Source organism: Drosophila miranda, chromosome 4 (assembly GCF_003369915.1).
Source record: "Drosophila miranda strain MSH22 chromosome 4, D.miranda_PacBio2.1, whole genome shotgun sequence".
Classification (NCBI taxonomy): Eukaryota; Metazoa; Arthropoda; class Insecta; order Diptera; family Drosophilidae; genus Drosophila; species Drosophila miranda.
The window spans coordinates 5010735-5030964 of record NC_046677.1 but is presented as its reverse complement, the minus strand read 5'-3'; the positions used below and the strand labels follow the sequence as shown (position 1 = coordinate 5030964).

General features: G+C 40.2%; 3 protein-coding genes across 3 annotated transcripts; 1 reads left to right on the top strand and 2 right to left on the bottom strand.

The window, feature by feature from the left end:
- Positions 1-200: 200 nt before the first annotated feature.
- LOC117188679 (protein toll-like) lies at positions 201-1898 on the bottom strand. The gene has a single exon (XM_033392871.1). It carries the CDS (start codon positions 1896-1898, stop codon positions 201-203), a length of 1698 nt encoding a protein of 565 aa, XP_033248762.1.
- Positions 1899-8033: 6135 nt separating this feature from the next.
- On the top strand, positions 8034-8900 carry LOC108162440 (histidine-rich glycoprotein). The gene is made up of 2 exons (XM_017297177.2): positions 8034-8124; positions 8181-8900. The coding sequence occupies exons 1-2, from the start codon at positions 8113-8115 to the stop codon at positions 8817-8819; spliced, it is 651 nt and encodes a 216-aa protein (XP_017152666.1). The 5' UTR covers positions 8034-8112; the 3' UTR covers positions 8820-8900.
- Positions 8901-16695: 7795 nt separating this feature from the next.
- LOC117188678 (protein toll-like) lies at positions 16696-19340 on the bottom strand. The gene is made up of 2 exons (XM_033392870.1): positions 19300-19340; positions 16696-17830 (listed from the first exon to the last, which is right to left on the bottom strand). The coding sequence occupies exons 1-2, from the start codon at positions 19338-19340 to the stop codon at positions 16780-16782; spliced, it is 1092 nt and encodes a 363-aa protein (XP_033248761.1). The 3' UTR covers positions 16696-16779.
- Between the last annotated feature and the right edge of the window lie 890 nt (positions 19341-20230).

The window sequence follows — 20230 nt, the reverse complement described above, 5'->3', positions numbered from 1 at the left end:
CTATTGCTGTACTCGTGAGAGGGAATCAGTTCAGAGAGAGACAGAGAGAGTGCATACTGAAAGCGATAGAGGGAGAAAAGAGTGGATGCAAATATTTGTGAGAGCCCAACATACTTTTATTCATAAGATGGCAAATGTTCTATTTGATACAAATTTTGTAGATACAAATTCAAAAGTGATCTGGATAGTTTTAGATATTTTTACTCATTGCGATTTATGACAGACAGCTCTATTGCCTCTGGAGCGGGTTCTTGTTGCACATTCACATGGGGCATTGAAAATACTAGCTTGTTCCAGAAATTGGGGTCATCTCGCTTGAGATACGTGTTCAGCACCATGTAGGAGCGCAGCTCGCTGTCGAGATCATCAAAGTTCTCCACTTCGGGATAGAGGACCACAATGAGGCGCTTGCATCGGTCCTGGGAGGTGGCATGCAGGGCGAGGCGGAACTCCAGTCGCCCCCAAGTCGACTTCAGGAAGTGGTTCGTCAACAGGATGATGACGCGCTTCGAGTCCTTCACAGATTGGCTGATGCACTCGGGAATTGGCACCCCCACGAGCCAGTCGCGCAGATAGAAGCAGAGTCGGAATTTGTACGCGCCAGTCTCCAGTCTCTCAACGAACTCTTTGATGAGCTCCTCGTCCTTGTGGGTGAATGATAGAAACGCATCGAACTTCTTCTGTTTTTCGAACTCCCGCTGGGCGGCGATGCTCATACATACATTGTGCTCGTAGAACCAGATCAGGAGGGGCTGCTTGAAGTAAACAATCAAGTTTATAGTTGAGATTATTATCATGAAGGAAATGGTGAGAGTCACATAGTGCACCAATCCTGAAGGGCATAGATCGCTCTCATCCGTCTCGATCAGGAGCTTCGCAGTGCCACCGCAGTATAGGTCGGTAAGATTTTCAATATACCGCGAACGGCTCTTCACAAATTGCAGGAAGTCTTTCTCCTCGCAAGTGCAAGTCCAAGGATTCCCAGAGAGTAGGAGCTTCAGCTGGGTGGTGGCGGCTATTCTCTTGTCGAAGAAGTCCCGCATCTGCTTGTTCAGCAAAGAAATGCTATTGTTTCTTATGTCGAGAGTTATTATATTCTCAGGAAGTTGGTTGATCTCGGTTAGCCGATTGTTGGCCAGATATAGATGTCCCAACTCTGCATATCCGGGCAGGGAATTGGATGGCAATGATTCGAGATAATTCCCTTCGAAGTGAAGGGACGATTCTCCAGATATCAGAGTGGGTAATGGAGGTATTGCTTTGAGTCCTTTAGATCTGCAGTCGATAATCAACGAAGGCAATGAAGAATTATCCAAACAGCAGATGCAGGCCTCCGGACACGTTCCTGAAGGGAAGATATTACAACGATCCAGGGCGGCGATATACTCCAGCGGATCCTTCTGCCTCAGAAACGAAAGAAAGTACTTTGCCCTGCAGTCGCATGTCCAGGGATTCCCCGATAGTTCAATCTTCCGCTTGGTGCTTCCCTCACGGTCTCTGAAGAAATCGACCACCTGATCATCGAGAGCCTCCAGCTTGTTTTTTCGAAGATCCAAATGTGTGATGTTCTTGGGAATCAAGTGGAATGGAAAGTCCACTATTTGGTTCTCAAACAAATAAAGTTTTCTTAGGGAAGCGTGACCCAATGATTGTTTAATTCTGGCAATTCTATTCTTATCGAGATGCATGGTGGCATTGTAGAGTATGGAATGCGGAAGGTCAGGATAGAATTGCATATCGGCATGCGTACAGTCGATCGTAAAGTGATCTGTGCTGCGGTTGAAGCAACAAAAGCATCTATCAGGACATGGTGCATTCAAATGATGATATAAAACAGCATCTTCCAGCATCTTCCAGTGAAGTCTCAATTGATAGGTAATATTGTGCAGGAACTCCATCATAATATTGTCATCACAATTGACGAGCCATTGAATGCCCGTCTGCTTGAAATCCTTAATAGTTGAGAGATATTTTATTACATCTTTATCGAGTTTTTGGATGGCATTGTTACTGATGTCCAAAGCAAGCAGATTTTTTGGCAGCCGATCAATGCTAAGACTAGTTAATCTATTATCGTCTACATTTAAGTTTTTAATGTCATTATATCCACTTAATGTGTTTTTTGGGAGCTCCTCTAGATCATTTCCACCGAAGTTCAGGCACGTATTTCTAATAATCGGAATAGGTAGTTGTGGAATTTTTGTAAGTCGACTTCTTGAACAATCTATTACAATAGACATTATAATTAAACTGTGACCCATATGTATTCTACACTCGCATTTAGCAGGGCACTTTATTCCGTTGATTCCGAGTGTGAATTTGCAGCGACGCTGCACACCAGCGCAAATTATGGCTGTTAAATTCTCATAGGGTTCGTTTTTTTCAACAGATATGTATTTTAATTTGGAGTAACGCTCAAAGTATTTCATATCCACTTTCTGATCGATATTCAGGTAAACCTTCTCCAAGTTCTTTTGAAGAGTCTCAGATCTAAGAAAAAAAAAATACCAAATGACTTTATGAATAGGAAAACAATATTTCCTGTTCTATAGGAAACACTAGCAATTACTTTCAATAATTTTCCAAACTGTAAGTCATACGAACCTTAAGAATGAGAAATCCTCTAGAACGACATTCTGGAAACCTAATGTCTTTAAGTTGATTAAGCTGGTGAAAACATTTGGGGTGAGGTTTCTAATATCTATACCGTGAAAGAAAAGCAATTCTAAGTTTGTTTTTCCTGCAAAAGTATTCTCGTTTATCCAGAATATTCTGTTACTGTTTTTAACATTTTCGTTTCGTGGTTTATTTATGTTCTGATGTTCTGGTTCATATTCAATTTTAATCTTCTTGAGATGATTCAGGCTCATCTGAATGTATTTGTTAATTAAATGTGTAAACTTCTTGCCATAAATCTCGAATTCTGTTGATCCATTTAAATAATTGGTATTTCCCTCATATATATGAAAATCTTGACCAAATAAATTATATGACGATGCTTCTTGTACACCAAGATCTCTGAGATAATATACTCCAGGACGAAGTGTGGAGCTATTAGAAGATCCCTCGACTCTTAACGTTCGTAGTTGGACATTAGTATAATTGGAAACTGTGGCAAAATTACACTGTTTGATGTCGCTTTTTATCCAATTGATTTTCATATGTCCCTTCTGTAACTGCAATTTATAATCGTTTGTAATGACAGATGATCCATTTTTGTGGCACGTTCTGTCACTGTTAGTGTTTTTGCAGTATATTTCGCAGTAATCCTCTCTGATGTTTTCCAAAATCTTTTGATCACTAAACGAACTTTTTGCCAAGAGTATACAAAAAATCCAAAATATTTTCCTCCACATTTTTTCGATGCGATCCGTATCCGAATGTGATTCGAACTAAACAAGCCATAGAAATATTATATTGGTTTAGCCCCCAAAAATCCCTTCCCTATAGGGAATCCAACCAAAAACAAAAAAAACAAAACCACTTTAAATTTATTATTTTTTTAAACTGCTCCCACAGCACTTTGGGGGAAATTCACTGGAGTATTAGAGCTTCAGCGAAGGCAGCAAATATGAACATTTCATTCGATTATCTTGATAAACAAAATGTGGCCTATGCTCCTACAATCGTGGAAGAAATACCATCCATGATTTATCAAGAATTTACTTGCAAAAACTATTTGTCGGGTCCAAAATTCGTCGAATGACATATATTTTTTATCGCGTCGTAAGACTTTTGTGGCCGTTATTCTTGGCCTTTGCCTCGTTTGCATTGTACTTATAAGAACGACGACGCAAGTGGTTGCCAGGAGGCATCTGCTTGCGTGCCAAAGGATCATCCTGATTGGATGCCTACCGGTATGCCGAACAGTGTCCACCATGGCGCTGCAAGTACTAGCTGGAGCCCCCCCGTTTGATCTGGTTGCCAGACGCCTGGCAATCAGGTTCAAACTAAAGCGTGACTACCCGCTGGAGGAGAGCGATTGGCTGTACGGCGAAGATTTGGCAAATCTTAGCTGGAAGCAGAAGATGGCGCGACTAGACGAAGGCCTGTTGTGCGAGTGGCAACGCAGATGGGATGATGGTGACTCCCCAGGTCGGGTGACGCACCGCTTCATCCCGAACGCAGGCTTTGTTTACAGCGAACGAAGGTTTGGCTTCACGCTGCGCGCTGGGTTCCTGCTGACGGGCCACGGATCGCTCAATGCATTTTTGCATGGAAGAAGCCTTAGCGACACGCCAGCATGTCTATGCGGCGCAGAACGCGAGGATTGGCAGCACTTCCTATGTGCTTGTCCCCTTTATGCAGACTTGCGAGACCTCGATGGACTTGGAGTGCAGTACACGGATGGCGACTGGACCTTCTCCGATGTGACGGCTTCTCAGGAGAGAATGCGGACTCTCGACGGGTTCGCCGGACTGGCGTTCTCCAGGCGACAGCAGCTGCTGAACGCGCAAGCGGCGCACGGGCTGGGTGGATTCCCTATCCAGGCCGGTCGGGGCTAAAAGGGAGGATCGAGCTGAGTCCTTAAGATCGGTACCACGGGTTGTGCAGTTCCAAGGCTGCACATTGAGGTCGGCCCCCTAGTGGGAGTATCGTGGTGGCTGTGGTTGATACCCAAACGTTACGCGGGGAGAGCCGCTAGGCTCCTCGTGGAGTTGCGCTCTCAACCGGGTGCCGAGACCCATAGATCGGAAGACGTGTTAGATACACCTCGCCCCTCACCAAGGGGGATTGTATGCCCGACCAGGATACTTTCAATTGGTACCGGAAGAGTCGCTATGTACATAGCTATAGCTTCTCTTTACGGGCGCTAACTGGCGCATCGTACCAGGTTCCTGCGTATGTAGCGGTGGTGCGTGATGGCGTGATATATGTATATATATCGCACTAATCGAGGCTAAGCTGCAAATAAACATTAGACGCCGTGGTTGAAATCCCTCCCTGAGGAACCGCCACGTAAAATAAAGCTGAGAGATCAGATTCATTCTGTACTTATAAGAGAGAGAGAGAGTGCTAGCGTGGCTTTCCAGTTGTCCTGGGATCCTATAGATTCTTTAGATCCAATTTTCCTGACTGTCTGGCTGCGTATGTTGGAAAATACAATTTTGTTACAAATAGTGCCTGGAGACATCTAAGAGCACTAATTTTGGGTATTGTCTGTGGCAAAGCCTAAAGTCATATGGCTATAACCATTCCAAACCACAATCTGGCAATGCTAAGATAATTTATAATAAATCTGGTAGTTTTTTAATTCGAAAAATCAAGAGAAAACGAAATTAAAATGAAAGCCAGAAACGATTTGAATAAATGAGATAAATAATTGAAATGCCACACAGGAAATCATTAAAAGTTTTAACTTTTTTTTAGTTTTAATGGAATAAATATATATGTAGGGTTGGCAGCCCTTTAACCAGCTGATGAGTATCGATATATCGCTTGGGATAGAAGGGTATTAGAGGAAGAGATATCGTTAGGGAGTAAGAGTTCGACTTCGGAACCAAGAATAAACATTAGACTGGTCCACATTCCTACTCATTTGTAGGGAGCTCACAAAGAATCCCTACATATGTATATTTTTATATTTTTTAAAATTAAAATAGTGTATTTATAAGGTTTTAAAAATTGAAAGATTCCACAATTTCATATGTCATTTATTTCGAAATACTCACAATTAAGTACTTATAAATCTTCTGCCGAAACTTAAGCAGCTGCATAATGATACATTCCCTCGAAGGATGTGACCAGTGTTCCCACACCCTCATTCCATTTCATGGCACAACCAAACCGTCGACGATTGCGGATGTCTGTGGCAGTTTATGTTTCGCTTGGATCTGACAGTTGACGGGGTCCTGTCAAACGAATATTGTCGTTTTCAATTTTCGGCAGGAGGACGCACGGCCACAAAATGTCAAGCATAGGGCGATATTTATGGCATGAGATGGTGCTGAAGGGAAAAATTATCGAAACATTGCGATCGTATTTCTTGAGCTCGTTATAGAACCGAGTAAGGGACAATTTTATATGCTTCGGTCTTGTATAATGAGTTGCAAGTCGATGTTAAAGCTGTCCCTATGATGTCGGGACTGCTCCTGCTGCTGCTTCTTCTGCTGTTGATTATCCCTTGACAGGGCATCAAATGCGAAAACGACCGCCCAATTTACATACAATGCACATCAATCGAATGGCAACAGCAGCAGCAACAACATCAAGTACTGCTACTGCTACTGCTACTGTCACTGTCACTGTCACTGCCATTTACCCTGCCACTGCCACAGCCACTGAGAGCACCTTTGTGGCATCATCAGTTCTCTGTTTTTTTTTTTTTTTTTGTATTCCTTTGCCTTTTGCCCCTATCTCTGTCTGGGGCTATGCCTTTTGGGCCACGGCAATCAAGCGTACTTGTTGTCCAACCAACAACAACAACCGGCAACCGGCAACCAGCTACCGACCAGCCATCCATCCTATCCATCCTTCCAGCCATCCATCCCGGCCAACCAACAACTTCAGCGGCCATGACACAAAGATTGACAGCATGTCGTCGCTGTTTGGAAGCCTGATTGACATGAGTAATCAAGCAGCCGAAATGTGCCCACAAAACGCAGCCAGAAATGACACTGACAACGAAACCCAACGAACGAAGCAACCACGAAAGTTGCGTTTCGTAGCCAGCCCTCCGCCGAGTCCTCTTTGACTGACAACAGAGCCACAGAGCCACACAACTACATGGCCGTAGCCGTGTACTGACCAGCGACCAGCGACAGTCAGCACCCGGTACATAAGATGCCAGAAGGGATGAGGCATCGGATCGACTTATAAATGCATAAAGCAAAGGCCTACCATAATAAGAATCAATTAGACGGACCTTCTTGTGGTATAATTTTAGCCATAATATTTGAACAAAGGACAGCTTAGAGGATGCATAAATGAATGGATATTACTTTGGTCGGAACTATTTTTAGACTTCTCAAAGGAACCAGATCAAAGACAATATCAATTTTAAACAAAATTTGAAGACAACTCAAAAGTCAGCGCACAAAAATCGTGCACCATTGAAATTTATGGGCATTACTTGTCTCAAAAAAATATATATATAATACATACATATATCCTGAATAATTTTTAATTCCTGTGGGAAATTCTCATCAACCAATTATCAGATTCCCCGCTAATTCACGCATCAAATGCAAATTATACGAACAAAAAACTAAGAACAAAATTGCTTTCAGTTCCCCTTTTTGGATTCTATGTCCACTTTCACAAATCCTTACAAAACAGAACGAATATCCATCCCATTGTCAAGTTGAAAGCGGCCTTTGATGAAGGCGACACGACATTGACAGACCGGTAGCCGATTGACTACTGACAGCCAGACAGAAGGACAGACAACAGACGACAGACGGTGGCTCCATGAGGATCGGGATCAAGGAGAATAAAGAAGACGGCGATCTGGTGATCTGGCCAAAAAGGAGACAAGCCTCAGGAGGGGAAAAGAGAGAGACAGGAGAGACAGGAGAGACAGAGAACTGCAAACTGCAATTCTGATGACTTTTTGTCAGGCCTGATTGACGTCAACGACTCAACGACGTTTGTCAGGCATATAAATCTTTTGGCTCGTTTGTTGGCTGTTCTTGGATGTGGATAACCCATCCTCATCCGCAATCCCCAAAGCCAGCCAAAAGGGGGATTATAATGCCCGACAACGATAGCAATGCGATGCATAAACAATGCCACTTTAAATTGGCAATTGTTGCGACAGTAAATTTTACAATGAATTACTACATTGGGCATTCTTTCTTTCCCTTTTTTTTTTTTGTGTACCCCACATAAAAGGGTCGACTGACTGACTGTCAGATATAATTGCAGGCCACGCCGGGGCGCAAAAAGAAAAGCAATCGGCCTGAACTTGAACTGCAGCTCAAATTGGGGCGTAACTAAAGACCGATTTAGTTGTAGGTTTTTTTCGAAAGTTACAAAAACTTTTACGCTCCCCAGACAGGCAGGGTATAAAAACACCAACCATCACTGGATTTTAGTACAGTTCACTTTGGTTTGGTGTTCGGACAACAGTAGTCTCTAGCTTAGATCAACTCATAAACTAGCTAAAGTACCATGGCCCAGACGGTAAGAGCGCATCCTGTGGTGATTTTCATCAGCTTTAATCCCTAATTCTTTTTTAGTTTTTCATTGTTGTTGTCCTGTTGGGCCTTGGGGCCATTCGGGCAGCTCCTTTTCACGGTCACGAGCACCATCAGGGTGGTGCCTCGAGTCATGCTTCGGTGCATTTGACATCGCATGACGATCATCAGGGACATCATGAGGAGGCTCATCACGACGATCATCATGATTCGCATGCCGAATACGACTTCAACTACGGCGTCAAGGATCACAAAACGGGCGATGTGAAGGAGCACAGTGAATCACGTCACGGCCATAAGGTTACCGGACACTATGAGTTGATAGACGCCGACGGACACAAGCGCACTGTCCACTATACTGCTGACAAGCACAACGGCTTCCAGGCCCATGTCCAGCGCGAGAAGCTCTACGATCACCATCAGGTGGCCGTCGAGCAGCACGGACATGGACACGGTCATGGCAGCGGCTATGAGGGCGGTCACGTTGAGTTCGAGGAGCATTCCGCTCAGTCCGGACATGGTCATGAGGATTACAGTCACGGCCATGAGGGTTACAGTCATGGGCATGGCCATAGCGGCGGCGGCTCTCATACCAGTGGCTACTCTCTAAAGCAGGAGCACGGCCATGGACACGGACACGGAATCTCTCATGGACACGAGCACGGACATGGCTATCATTGAGAATTTTTCATCGATCTTTGAACCAAAAAATATTTGTTGTTATATGTATACCAAAATAAAATCAGGCAAACCATTTCCAAAGTAAATGCAATTAATGGGATTTTTTTGTAGAACTTTCGACTTTCTTTTGGCTTACATTGAGATACATTTTATGGCTAGGTCTTATAGGTAGATATCATACTTTTTGGCTTCCCTTTGGGAGCCCATAACTACCTCAACTCTTGGGCAAATAATAAAATAAAATTCACTAAACACTCCCATCGACAATGAAGAAATATCCTCATTAATCATATATTTGCAAAAAAAAAAAAAGGTGGCATAATAAAAAAAAAAATAATAGCCACTGCAATTTTCGCACTATATCTTATAGAAAGTGCGTGCCATACAAACGCACATGAAACGTATACAAATAATAAATTACCCTACACCCGGATACCCGTAACACCGGATTCAGGGTCGTCTCTCGGGTCGAGAAGGGATTTTCGTGGAGCGTTTATTATGCGAACAATAAACGCGGAGCGGGGCACAGCGGCGACATAAATTAAATTTATGATGCTTATAAATATTCCACAGTCATTTGTAAAACAGCAACAAAAACGAGGGCAACAGGATAACGCCAGGATGTGCGCCGAGGCGGTTGTCTGTTCAACAAATTGTAGCCACCCGAGAGAAGGAGAGGGAGAGCTAGAGAGATACTCGTAAATATATTTGATTTATGGGCATGCGACGATGAATAAAGGACTTGCCAAAAATCCACAAAAAATACTCCAATTGCCGCCACGGAAAGTGAAAAGAAATCGCACATAAAAATATATGTACATATGTAACTCGTGTTCCATGCAGGAATTGATGATAAAAGTTTTCAGGCACCTGAAAACTGCAATTTATGGACCAGCGGCAAGGAAAATGATTTATCATCGAGGGGCATACAAATCTTCCTATCTCAAAATCGTACGATACAAATTACAGGCCGATGGTCTGCCCTTTTGTGTTATTGAATATCATTCACTTTATTAATCTGCTTTCAATCAGCATTTGTGTACGTTTTCGGTGCCCATGAAATTTAAGAGAATATTAATAGTAATGCAGTAAATATTAGAAGAATATTTTGCAAGAATAATAGTGGTACGGTACGAAAGGTTTCTGAGATACATTCAAGTGACAGACTTCGATTCTTATCAGGGTTTCTTCCGAGGTTACAGAGACAGTTGGTAGCACCAACCCAGAAATATAATCAAAAGAATATTTTAGAGGGAATCCAACTTAAACGACTGAATGACAGGTGGAAGATCTTGTGTTGGAATATTTTATTTTATTCATCATAGTGTCAAGGCATGCGTGCCGCGATTTTTCGATTTCGATTGGTCTTAGTTCCTTTTATAAATATTTTCTTGTTTAGATAATTGATTTTTCTTCCATTTCGATTGATAGAAAATGTAATTGAAATTGATTTTTCGTTCCATTTGCGTAACTCAATCGATAAATCGCTTATGCAAATGGACATTTTATAATTATTTTAATTTCCTTTAATCGCAGAGCCCTCAATCATTACGAGGTAGACATTTAATTAGCTTAACCGTGGAATTTACATGTCACCTAATGCAATTGAATCATAAATTCAGTGCCCGGGACAGCGACGGAGACAGTGCCATGGCATGGAAAATTAATTTCAAATTAATTAAGCTTGGGCCAGCCGAAGGGAATGTGAATGAATGAATGCCTTGTTGTGGAATCAGATCGTAAATAAAGTTGATTACGATTTATTTGAAATGAAATCCGAACCAACAAAATCCGAAAAAACGAAAAAGCTTTTTTAGAAAACCAAAAAAAAAAAAACCAAAAGCGGTGATCAATTTGCAATGCAAATTATTTTTGTGTGCCATAGTCGTGCATAAAAATTAAGTAAATATATATTTTATGTTTCACTTGTCGTCGTTTAATGCCATAAAAATGGGTATGTGTCTTATTAACTGATGAGGCTGTCGTCTGTGCACGGTCTCTCAACAGCACCAAAAACCGGTGCGGCACCAAGCCAAGATCCCAAATACCCCAATCCGTTAACCGTCTTGTGGCCGTGGTGCCATTAATTTCGGAATCGTAAAGCCCACAATATGTCAAATGAGACCACACAGCGTCGTAAAATTCAATGTTTATGGCTGCTCGCCTCCGATTCGGTATACTCCGTAGTATGTATATTTTTTTTTTTAGTTTTTTTTTTTTAAGCTCAACTTTTGGTTTTGGCTTTGGCTTTTGGGGGCTTTGAATTTCGTTATCAAAAGTGTCGCGTCGCTTTTAATGGGTTTTGCTTTAGGTGGCTGCCTTGTTGCGTGTTTCGGTTTTTTAAACGCTTGCCACAAAATTAAGCGTAACTTATTTGTCAAGTTTCTTCTTCGCTTCGTTTCTGTTTTGGGGGGAAAACATTAACAAACGTGATTCGGTAGTAGATTTCTGACCAAGCGGAATAAAAACAACAACAAATAAATGCGATAAATATACATATATCTTTGGAATAATTTGTTGGGGTAGGATTGGTAAGTGGATACAAATCTTAGAAATTGTATAGTGGTTTGGCAATACGTTTACCAATGGTTTAGGGTATGCACTGAATTTAGAATCAAAGCTTGATTTCATTAGATAAATAATTATATTCTTGGAATTTTGGTGAAGGTAAATTATGGGTAAATTGTGCCGTAATCTTCCCTAGGGAATTGTCCAAACACCCAAAATCATATACTACATAAATTAAATTAAAATTATTTACCTTTATCTTTCCTTTGTGTCGATCAAATATTTAAATTATAACGGTTTTATACTTTGCACTAAAAAAAAATAAAAAAATATATGAAACATTGAATTTAAAACTTATATAATAAATAAATATAAAATAAAATACAAATATATAATAAAATTAAAAAATTAAAGCAGAGAAATCAAAAAATTGATTAAAACTTCAATTAATTTCTTAGAACAAATTATTAATTTGAAATCAAAAATACAAATAAAATATATACACATAAATACTAATTTATATAAAAGGTAAATAATTTTACAAAAATAATTAAACCTGCAATGTAAAATAAAAAATACAAAAAAATATAGAAACTAAAATAAATCAAATAAAATAGTGAATAAATAAAATAAGAAAACAATTAAGTTCCGGGAATTAATTACCAGTTTGAAAACCCCCAATCGAGAGCAATATACATATGTACCTGCAACATGTGCTCATGTGTTCCTTCCAAAAACCGAATTGCAGTGGCAACTTTTATATATGTATGTATGGACGTACATTTTGGAAAACGAAATATCAATAAATATTTTGCTAATTACACCACAGAGTGATTATTTAAGCCTTACTATGGGTCTGGGGCTGCTGCTGCTGCTGCAATTCAGATTGTAACAGATGCCCCATGGCATCCATAATAATGTTAAATGCTTTATAATAACCATAAATGTTTGAAATGTATGTGCCAAATGGCTTTTGGTGGCACATCCAACCGCACCACAGAAGTCCAGTCCCAGTCGCAGTCCCGGTCGCAGTCCCAGTCCGAGTCGCAATCCCAGTCCATCGTCCGTGGCAGAGTCCGTCCCCTCCATCCGTGGCAGTATAACCAGTCGCTAAATCCAGCTGCGCCTCTCGACAGCCGGCACAGTGAGAGGTCCATTGCGTGGCGTTGGCTGTGCGGGCCGGGCCCATGGAAATTGTTTATGAACATTTTCTGTCTGTGTCTGAATTTAACTGATTTTTAATGTGTGTGCCCCCCCCCCTTGGCTTGTGGGCGTCGGTCGCCGATGGAGAGATGGAGTTTGAGGTCGACATATAACGCCATTTGGTATTAGCCAATTTGTGGCAGTTTATTGGTGGAAAACGTTTTGGCATGATTGGCTGCTGGCTACTGTTTAATAAACTCATTGATTTATGGCTAATTAAATTTTGTTTGGCTATATTCATTTAAGCCATTTTACATGCGGCAACAAAATTCCTCAATGGGTCAATGCTACAGAGATTTCAGTCCAACAACAACAACAACAAAAATAATATAATCAAGCAACTAAATAGCTAACTAAACGAGTGAATGGCACAGAGTCGAGTCGACTGGAGTGGAGTGGATATCAATGATTAATGATCAACAAATTGGGTTGACTGGTAAATGGAACTTTTTTTCTTTCTTCTTTAGAGCCATGGCCATGAAAATTGAGAACCCGCAACGCCCCAAACTGTCAGTTATACATCACGATTGATGGATGTGCCCCACCGACAGCCACAGAGAGACAGAGAGAGAGAGAGAGTAGAGAAGCTACCATCCACTCATCAGCGGCAGCGTCAGTATTCATTATCCATCCGCAAACTCTAGCCTCGGGTGGAGCCCCCCCACCATCTGTAAGTATAAATCGTGCAAAATGATCTTCACTTCTCTCTGGGGTGTTACCCACACATAGGCGCAACAGCTTTTCGTTGCTTTTGGGGCTTATCCCAAAATTGTAATCAACTTAATAATGGCCTCTGCACGCCTTAATGCTGATTATGGGCTTTGTTTTCGAAAGATGCCTGCACCCGGTACGCACTGTAATTACACTCATGTTGTGCACTGTATGTATGAGTAGTGCTGTTTGGCTAACGGGCAAAACTCAGTCACTGGCTTACTTTCGCTTTGCCACCAGTTGGGCAGCATGTTGCAAGGCTGCAAGCACTTCAGAATGTTCCGCAACCATAAATGGGTTCAGGCTGGAAACAGTAAGATGTTTTTTACTGCAATTTTTTTATGGAAATTATTAATAAAAAAAAATGCATAAAACAAAACCAAATCAATGAGAAATAAAATATATAAATACATCTAAAGACAACAGATCTTTTACTTTTAAAAAAATTTTTCTGTTTTATGTATTTCTTCAATTTTTAGTTATATTTTTGTTGTATTCAATATTTTTTTTTTTATAAAAAAAAATATTTTTTTTAATAATTTTTTTTTTAGTTTTGTTGGATTATATTTTTTATTTTTATTATAAAATCATATCAATTACATAATACAAATTATGTTGTTAACTTTTACTGGAAGTCACAGGAAAAATTATGTTTTATGTATTTCTTCAATTTTTAGTCATATTTTTTTTGTATTAAAATATTTCATTTTTTATTTCTTCAATAATTTTTTTTTTAATCTTTTTTTCAAATTTTATTGGATTATATTTTTTATTTTTGCTTATAAAATCATATCAAATACATAAAAGCAATTATGTTGTTTAATATTACTACAAGTCACAGAAAAAATTACAAAGATTAAAAAAAAAAACAAAAAATGTGTGTCATCAAGTTTGAAGAATTTGTTAAATGAGTTATTTTTTGTACTTTTCGAAAATCAATCAATGCCTAAATGACTCATTAAATTTATAAATTATTTTCCAAAATTAATGATTTTCGCTTATGCAATATTATAACTGCTTTTCCCCTCTAGTATTATTTTTATATAGCATTATCTGGAAATTAAAATTAATTTCCAATATGATTGATTTGTTTTACACACACACACACACACACACAAGAAACGGAGAGAAACCAAAACCAACCAAGAAATGACTTTTGTCCAGTCAATGGCAATAAATCATTGAGACAAAAACGTGAAAACGCGGCGCGGCACACACATTAGTAAAAGCCAAAGAGTCGGTTATTGGCCAAAAACGCATAAACATTTTACAGCGCAAACAATTAACTAAAAAAAAAAAAAAAACATAAAAGGGTAGGCAGCGGCACACACACACAGAGAAAGAGAGATAGAGAGAGAGAGAGCCATGAACCATGAAAAATCTCTCGCACAAATGATTAATGAACGTCACAAAAAGCATTTTGGGAAAGTTACATAAATTAACACATGTCTTTACCATAATGAGTCAACGGCAGCGATTGGGCCAAGAGTAAGAGCCCCCAAAGGCACTCCAAAGTATTTAATATAATTAATGTGTCTGTTGATTATGGCTTTTGGTGGCCTTTTCGGTTATGTTTGCCTCTAGACCCTGTCTCTGGATATCAATTTTCCATCAATTTTGAGAGAACATCAGCGAGTATTAATGGGCTGAGGAACATTCAAATTCGATTAATAATGACTAGAACAAATTATGTGGTATCACTGGTGGAATCTAAACAGAAATTATAATTGAGAGACAGCGGCAAAAGGGGCAAATAAAATTTTAAAATAAATTTACAAAACAATTTCCATGTAATAGAAGTGTATTTTATAGAAAAATCATCTGTTAGCAGCAGTTGAACCAGTCACTGAATACAATCATATAAATCAATCCACAAACCAATCCACTCACCACTCTACCACCTCCAAGATCCAAAAAAAAAAAACCTCTGTCTGTCACAAATTTTCTTTTTTTTTCGGGGGACAGTAAAATGAACACACAGTGGAGACAAAAAAAAGAAACAACGGCAACATTCTGGTCATGACAGGATTCAGGACAAAGCCAGACAGTGGCCGGGGGGGACGGTGGAGGGGACACTCTTATAATTGTTGTTGCAGTGCGTTTGTTGGCGGAAAAAACAAAAGCCACGCAGCAAGTTCCAAGTTCATTCAAATGGTTTGTCGGCAATAAAAAACAAAAAATAAATAAAAAAGAGGGAAGAATGTGTGGCACATGTGGCCCCAGGACACACTCATCCCAGAGCCAGGGAATGGGCCACCGCCACGACCCAGAGTCAGACACTAATTCGATCTGATAATCATGGACTCTCCCGCCAAAGGGCATGAATTGTAATTTCCTCTTTCGCGGAATTAACTGTCGGTCCCCGTTCCCCGTCCCCGTCCCCGTCCCTGTTTTTGTTTCTCTTTTTGTCCCTGTCGCTTCGTCGGTTTGGCTTTGTTGTTGCCAATGATTTTTTTTTATATCTTTTTTGTTTTGTTTTTCTCTTTGAGATGGTATTTTTTTTATATCATTGTTTTCTTGTATTTATGTGTCATATTTATTTATTTAAAACATTGCGCTTTTGTTTTTATTTCACTCCCATTCATATGCATTCGACTGCAGCGTTTTTTTTTTTTGTTTGCTGATGATTTTTTTTTGTGTGCCTAGTTTTCCTTTGATGTTTTGTGGTCTTAAGGAAAGTCCCTAATTTGAAAATAAAACATTTGATTGGGAAGGAAATATATTAATGAGACATTCTCTCTGTTTTGTAATGCTGAAATAAAAGAGTACTTTTGAAGTATATTTTTTAAACATAAAACACTCAAACACTCGTATCGATGAAAACACTTATAAATCATTGAAAAAAACGTTTCGAGATCCACACATCCACAATAGTTGGATCCCCATAGGATTAGAAAAGACTCATGGGGAAAGTAAATATTTTATATTTCCAGCACATTTCCGCACGATTCTGTAGGATTACGGAATAATAATATTTGTTATAAGATAAAAACCCGCTTCCTGATTTATTTAGAGGAAACTCTAGTACAAATAATACAAAAAATATGATAAATATACTAAAACAGTTTATATCAAGATAAAGAATATGTGGTATAAAAAAAGTATAATATTATTAGATATTAAATTTTTTTAAATGTGAATTTGCAATGAAGCACTTGTCTTCTCATTACTTGTACAAATATATTTGATCGTTATATGATTCTTGGTGTATTTTGGTCAGATGATTTAGTTGATTAAATTGTGCACAGTGTATGATCTTCTGCAGGCTGTGGGTACTCGTTTCTAATAACCCTTATCTCCGCTACTTTTCTGGCCGTTATTCTTGCCATTTGCCTATTCTATTGCTGTACCCGTGAGAGGGAATTAGTTCAGAGAGAGACAGAGAGAGTGCATACTGAAAGCGATAGAGGGAGAAAAGAGTGGATGCAAATATTTGTGAGAGCCCAACATACTTTTATTCATAAGATGGCAAATGTTCTATTTGATACAAATTTTGTAGATACAAATTCAAAAGTGATCTGGATAGCTTTAGATATTTTTACTCATTGCGATTTATGACAGACAGCTCTATTGCCTCTGGATCGGGTTCTTGTTGCACATTCACATGGGGCATTGAAAATACTAGCTTGTTCCAGAAATTGGGGTCATCTCGCTTGAGATACGTGTTCAGCACCATGTAGGAGCGCAGCTCGCTGTCGAGATCATCAAAGTTCTCCACTTCGGGATAGAGGACCACAATGAGGCGCTTGCATCGGTCCTGGGAGGTGGCATGCAGGGCGAGGCGGAACTCCAGTCGCCCCCAAGTCGACTTCAGGAAGTGGTTCGTCAACAGGATGATGACGCGCTTCGAGTCCTTCACAGATTGGCTGATGCACTCGGGAATTGGCACCCCCACGAGCCAGTCGCGCAGATAGAAGCAGAGTCGGAATTTGTACGCGCCAGTCTCCAGTCTCTCAACGAACTCTTCGATGAGCTCCTCGTCCTTGTGGGTGAATGATAGAAAAGCATCGAACTTCTTCTGTTTTTCGAACTCCCGCTGGGCGGCGATGCTCATACATACATTGTGCTCGTAGAACCAGATCAGGAGTGGCTGCTTGAAGTAAACGATCAAGTTTATAGTTGAGATTATTATCATGAAAGAAATGGTGAGAGTCACATAGTGCACCAATCCTGAAGGGCATAGATCACTCTCATCTATTAGCTTCAGGAGCTTTTCCGTTCTACCGCAGTATATATCATTTAGATTTTCAATGTACTGCGAACTTCTCACAAAGAATAGGAAGTCTTTCTCCTCGCAAGTGCAAGTCCAAGGATTCCCAGAGAGTAGGAGCTTCAGCTGGGGGGAGGCGGCTAATCTCTTGTCGAAGAAGTCCCGCATCTGCTTGTTCAGCAAAGAAATGCTATTGTTTCTTATGTCGAGAGCTATTATGTTCTCAGGAAGTTGGTCGATCTCGGTTAGCCGATTGTTGGCCAGGTATAGATGTCCTAACTGTGAATATCCGAGCAGGGAGTTGGATGGCATTGTTTCGAGATAATTTCCTTCGAAATAAAGAGTCGATTGTCCAGATATTTGTGTAGGTAATGGCCCCCTTTGCGGGGGCGGAAGGGGGTGTGGCGAAATTTGGACACGAAACGGTCAAGGTCCGATATCACAGGAGTGTGGATACCAAATTTGGTTGCTCTGGCTCTTATAGGTTCTGAGATCCTTGAACTCATATTTTGCAATTGGCAAAACCGACCATGAAACCTGTGTGTTAGAGAGAGACAGAGCGAGAAAGAATGAAATTGTTTTCTTGATTCTGGCTATAATAATTATACGATCTGGTTGAGATTTTACACTCTAGAACATATAGTCATCTTCCACGATTCTGCGTTTTTGGTTTTATCGTATCTTTAAAAATGTGGATGCCACAGATTTTCGTCCTTTGTGGGGGCGGAAGTGGGCGGCGCGAAGTTTTGAAATATTTTTGTAGCAGTGACATATCACAGAAGTCTGGATCCAAAACATCGTTGCTCTAGCTCTTATAGTCTTTGAGCACTAGGCGCTGAAGGGGACGGACGGACGGACGGACGGACGGACGGACGGACAGACGGACAGACAGACATGGCTCAATCGACTCGGCTATTGATGCTGATCAAGAATATATATACTTTATGGGGTCGGAAACGATTCCTTCTGGACACATCCACTTTTACCACAAATCTAATATACCCCAATACTCATTTTGAGTATCGGGTATAAAAATGTATTCTAATTTGGAGTAACCCTCAAAATATTTCATATCAACCCTTTGACTGACATTCAGATTAATTATTATTAAGTTCTTTTAAAGAGTCTCAGACCTAAAATAAAAAAAACAAAAACAAAAAACAAATGACTTTACGAAATGGAAAACAACATTTCCTGATGTACATGAAACAGTAGCAATTACTTTCAATAATTTTCCAAACTGTAGATCATACGAACCTTAAGAATGAGAAATCCTCTAAAATGATCTCTAATTCCCTTAAGTTTCTCAAGCTGGTGAAAACATTTGCGGTAAGGTTTCTTATATCGATATATTCAAAGATAAGTCATTCTAAATTTATTTTTCCTGCAAAAGTATTCTCGTTTATCCAGAATATTCTGTTGTCTTCGATATTTTCGTCTGAAGTTAAAAATCTCTGATCATATCTAATTTTAAGCTTCTTCAGAGGATTCAGGCTCATCTGAATGTATTCGATAATTAAATCTGTAAACCTATTAGCATCAATCCATATATCTTCTGTACCATCTAAATAATCGGGATTTGTCTCATATGTATATATTAAAATCTTGAACAATTAAATAATATGTCGATGCTTTTTGTACACCAAGATCTCTGAGATAAAATACTCCTGGACGAAGTGTGGAGTTATGATGAGGTCTTAAGACACGTAACTCCTCCAATTGGAAATTAGTTTCATTGGAAACTGTGGCCAAATTCCAGTGTTTGGTGTCGCTTTCAAGACAATTGATTTTTAAAAATCCATCTACTAAATTCAATATATAATCTTTTGTGAGGAAAGATGGTCCAACTTTGCGGCACGTTCTTTCACTGTTGTTGTTATTGCACGCATCTTTACAGTATATTTCACAGTAATCCTGTCTGATGTCTTGCAAAATCTTTTTAGCACTAAACGAATTTATTGCCAAGAGTATAACAAATATCCAAACTATATTCCACGACATTTTCGATGCGGACGGTGCCCGAGTGTGATTCGTACTAAATAGAAACCAATGGAAATATTTTATTGATTTAGGTCTCAAAAAATCAGATTCCTCTAGGGAATTGTTCCCAAAAATAACAAAAAAAAAATAAAACCAGGGGGGAACGTTGTAAGTCGCTACTACGGCCGCGACTCTACAGTTATACTGTACCGAAGCGAACTCGACGAGTTTTTTGTGGGTCTTTATCTCGGCGATTCTTGCTCCTAGATCCTCCAGTTTGGCAGGTCCGCTGAGTGTAGCCTGGCGAGCCTATGCAGGAGTCTGCTACTGGCAAGTCGCCTCGCCAGCACGTTTGGGTGGCTATTGAGCCTTGTAGCATGCCTCGCGGCTTGCCGGTCGCCTAAGAGTGGGACGCAGATGTCTCTGGCGATGTCGCAATTCCGGATGTACCAGTCTGCATCGGAGATCCTGCGCAGCAGAAGTATAGCATCGCCCAAGCACACTGCCTGGCGGTACTCTAGCCCTGATGGTTGTGGTCGAGGATTCTGCACCATCCTGGACGATGCGGAAGGTCCTCTCTGTTAGGAAGCTTTTGACGGTTTCGAACAGCTGCAGGTACCTTGAGCTTGGCGAGCAGTTCCCGGTAATCAGCCTGCAAAGCCTTTGCCATGATATTGTCGATCCTGTCATCGCCAGGTGCCTTCTTGGACTTTAATTTCGTAATAACCACCGTGATTTCTTGGAAGGGAGCTCCATCTGGTGGGTATCGTTCAGCTTTTCGGCTTTAGTGTTCTGTCTC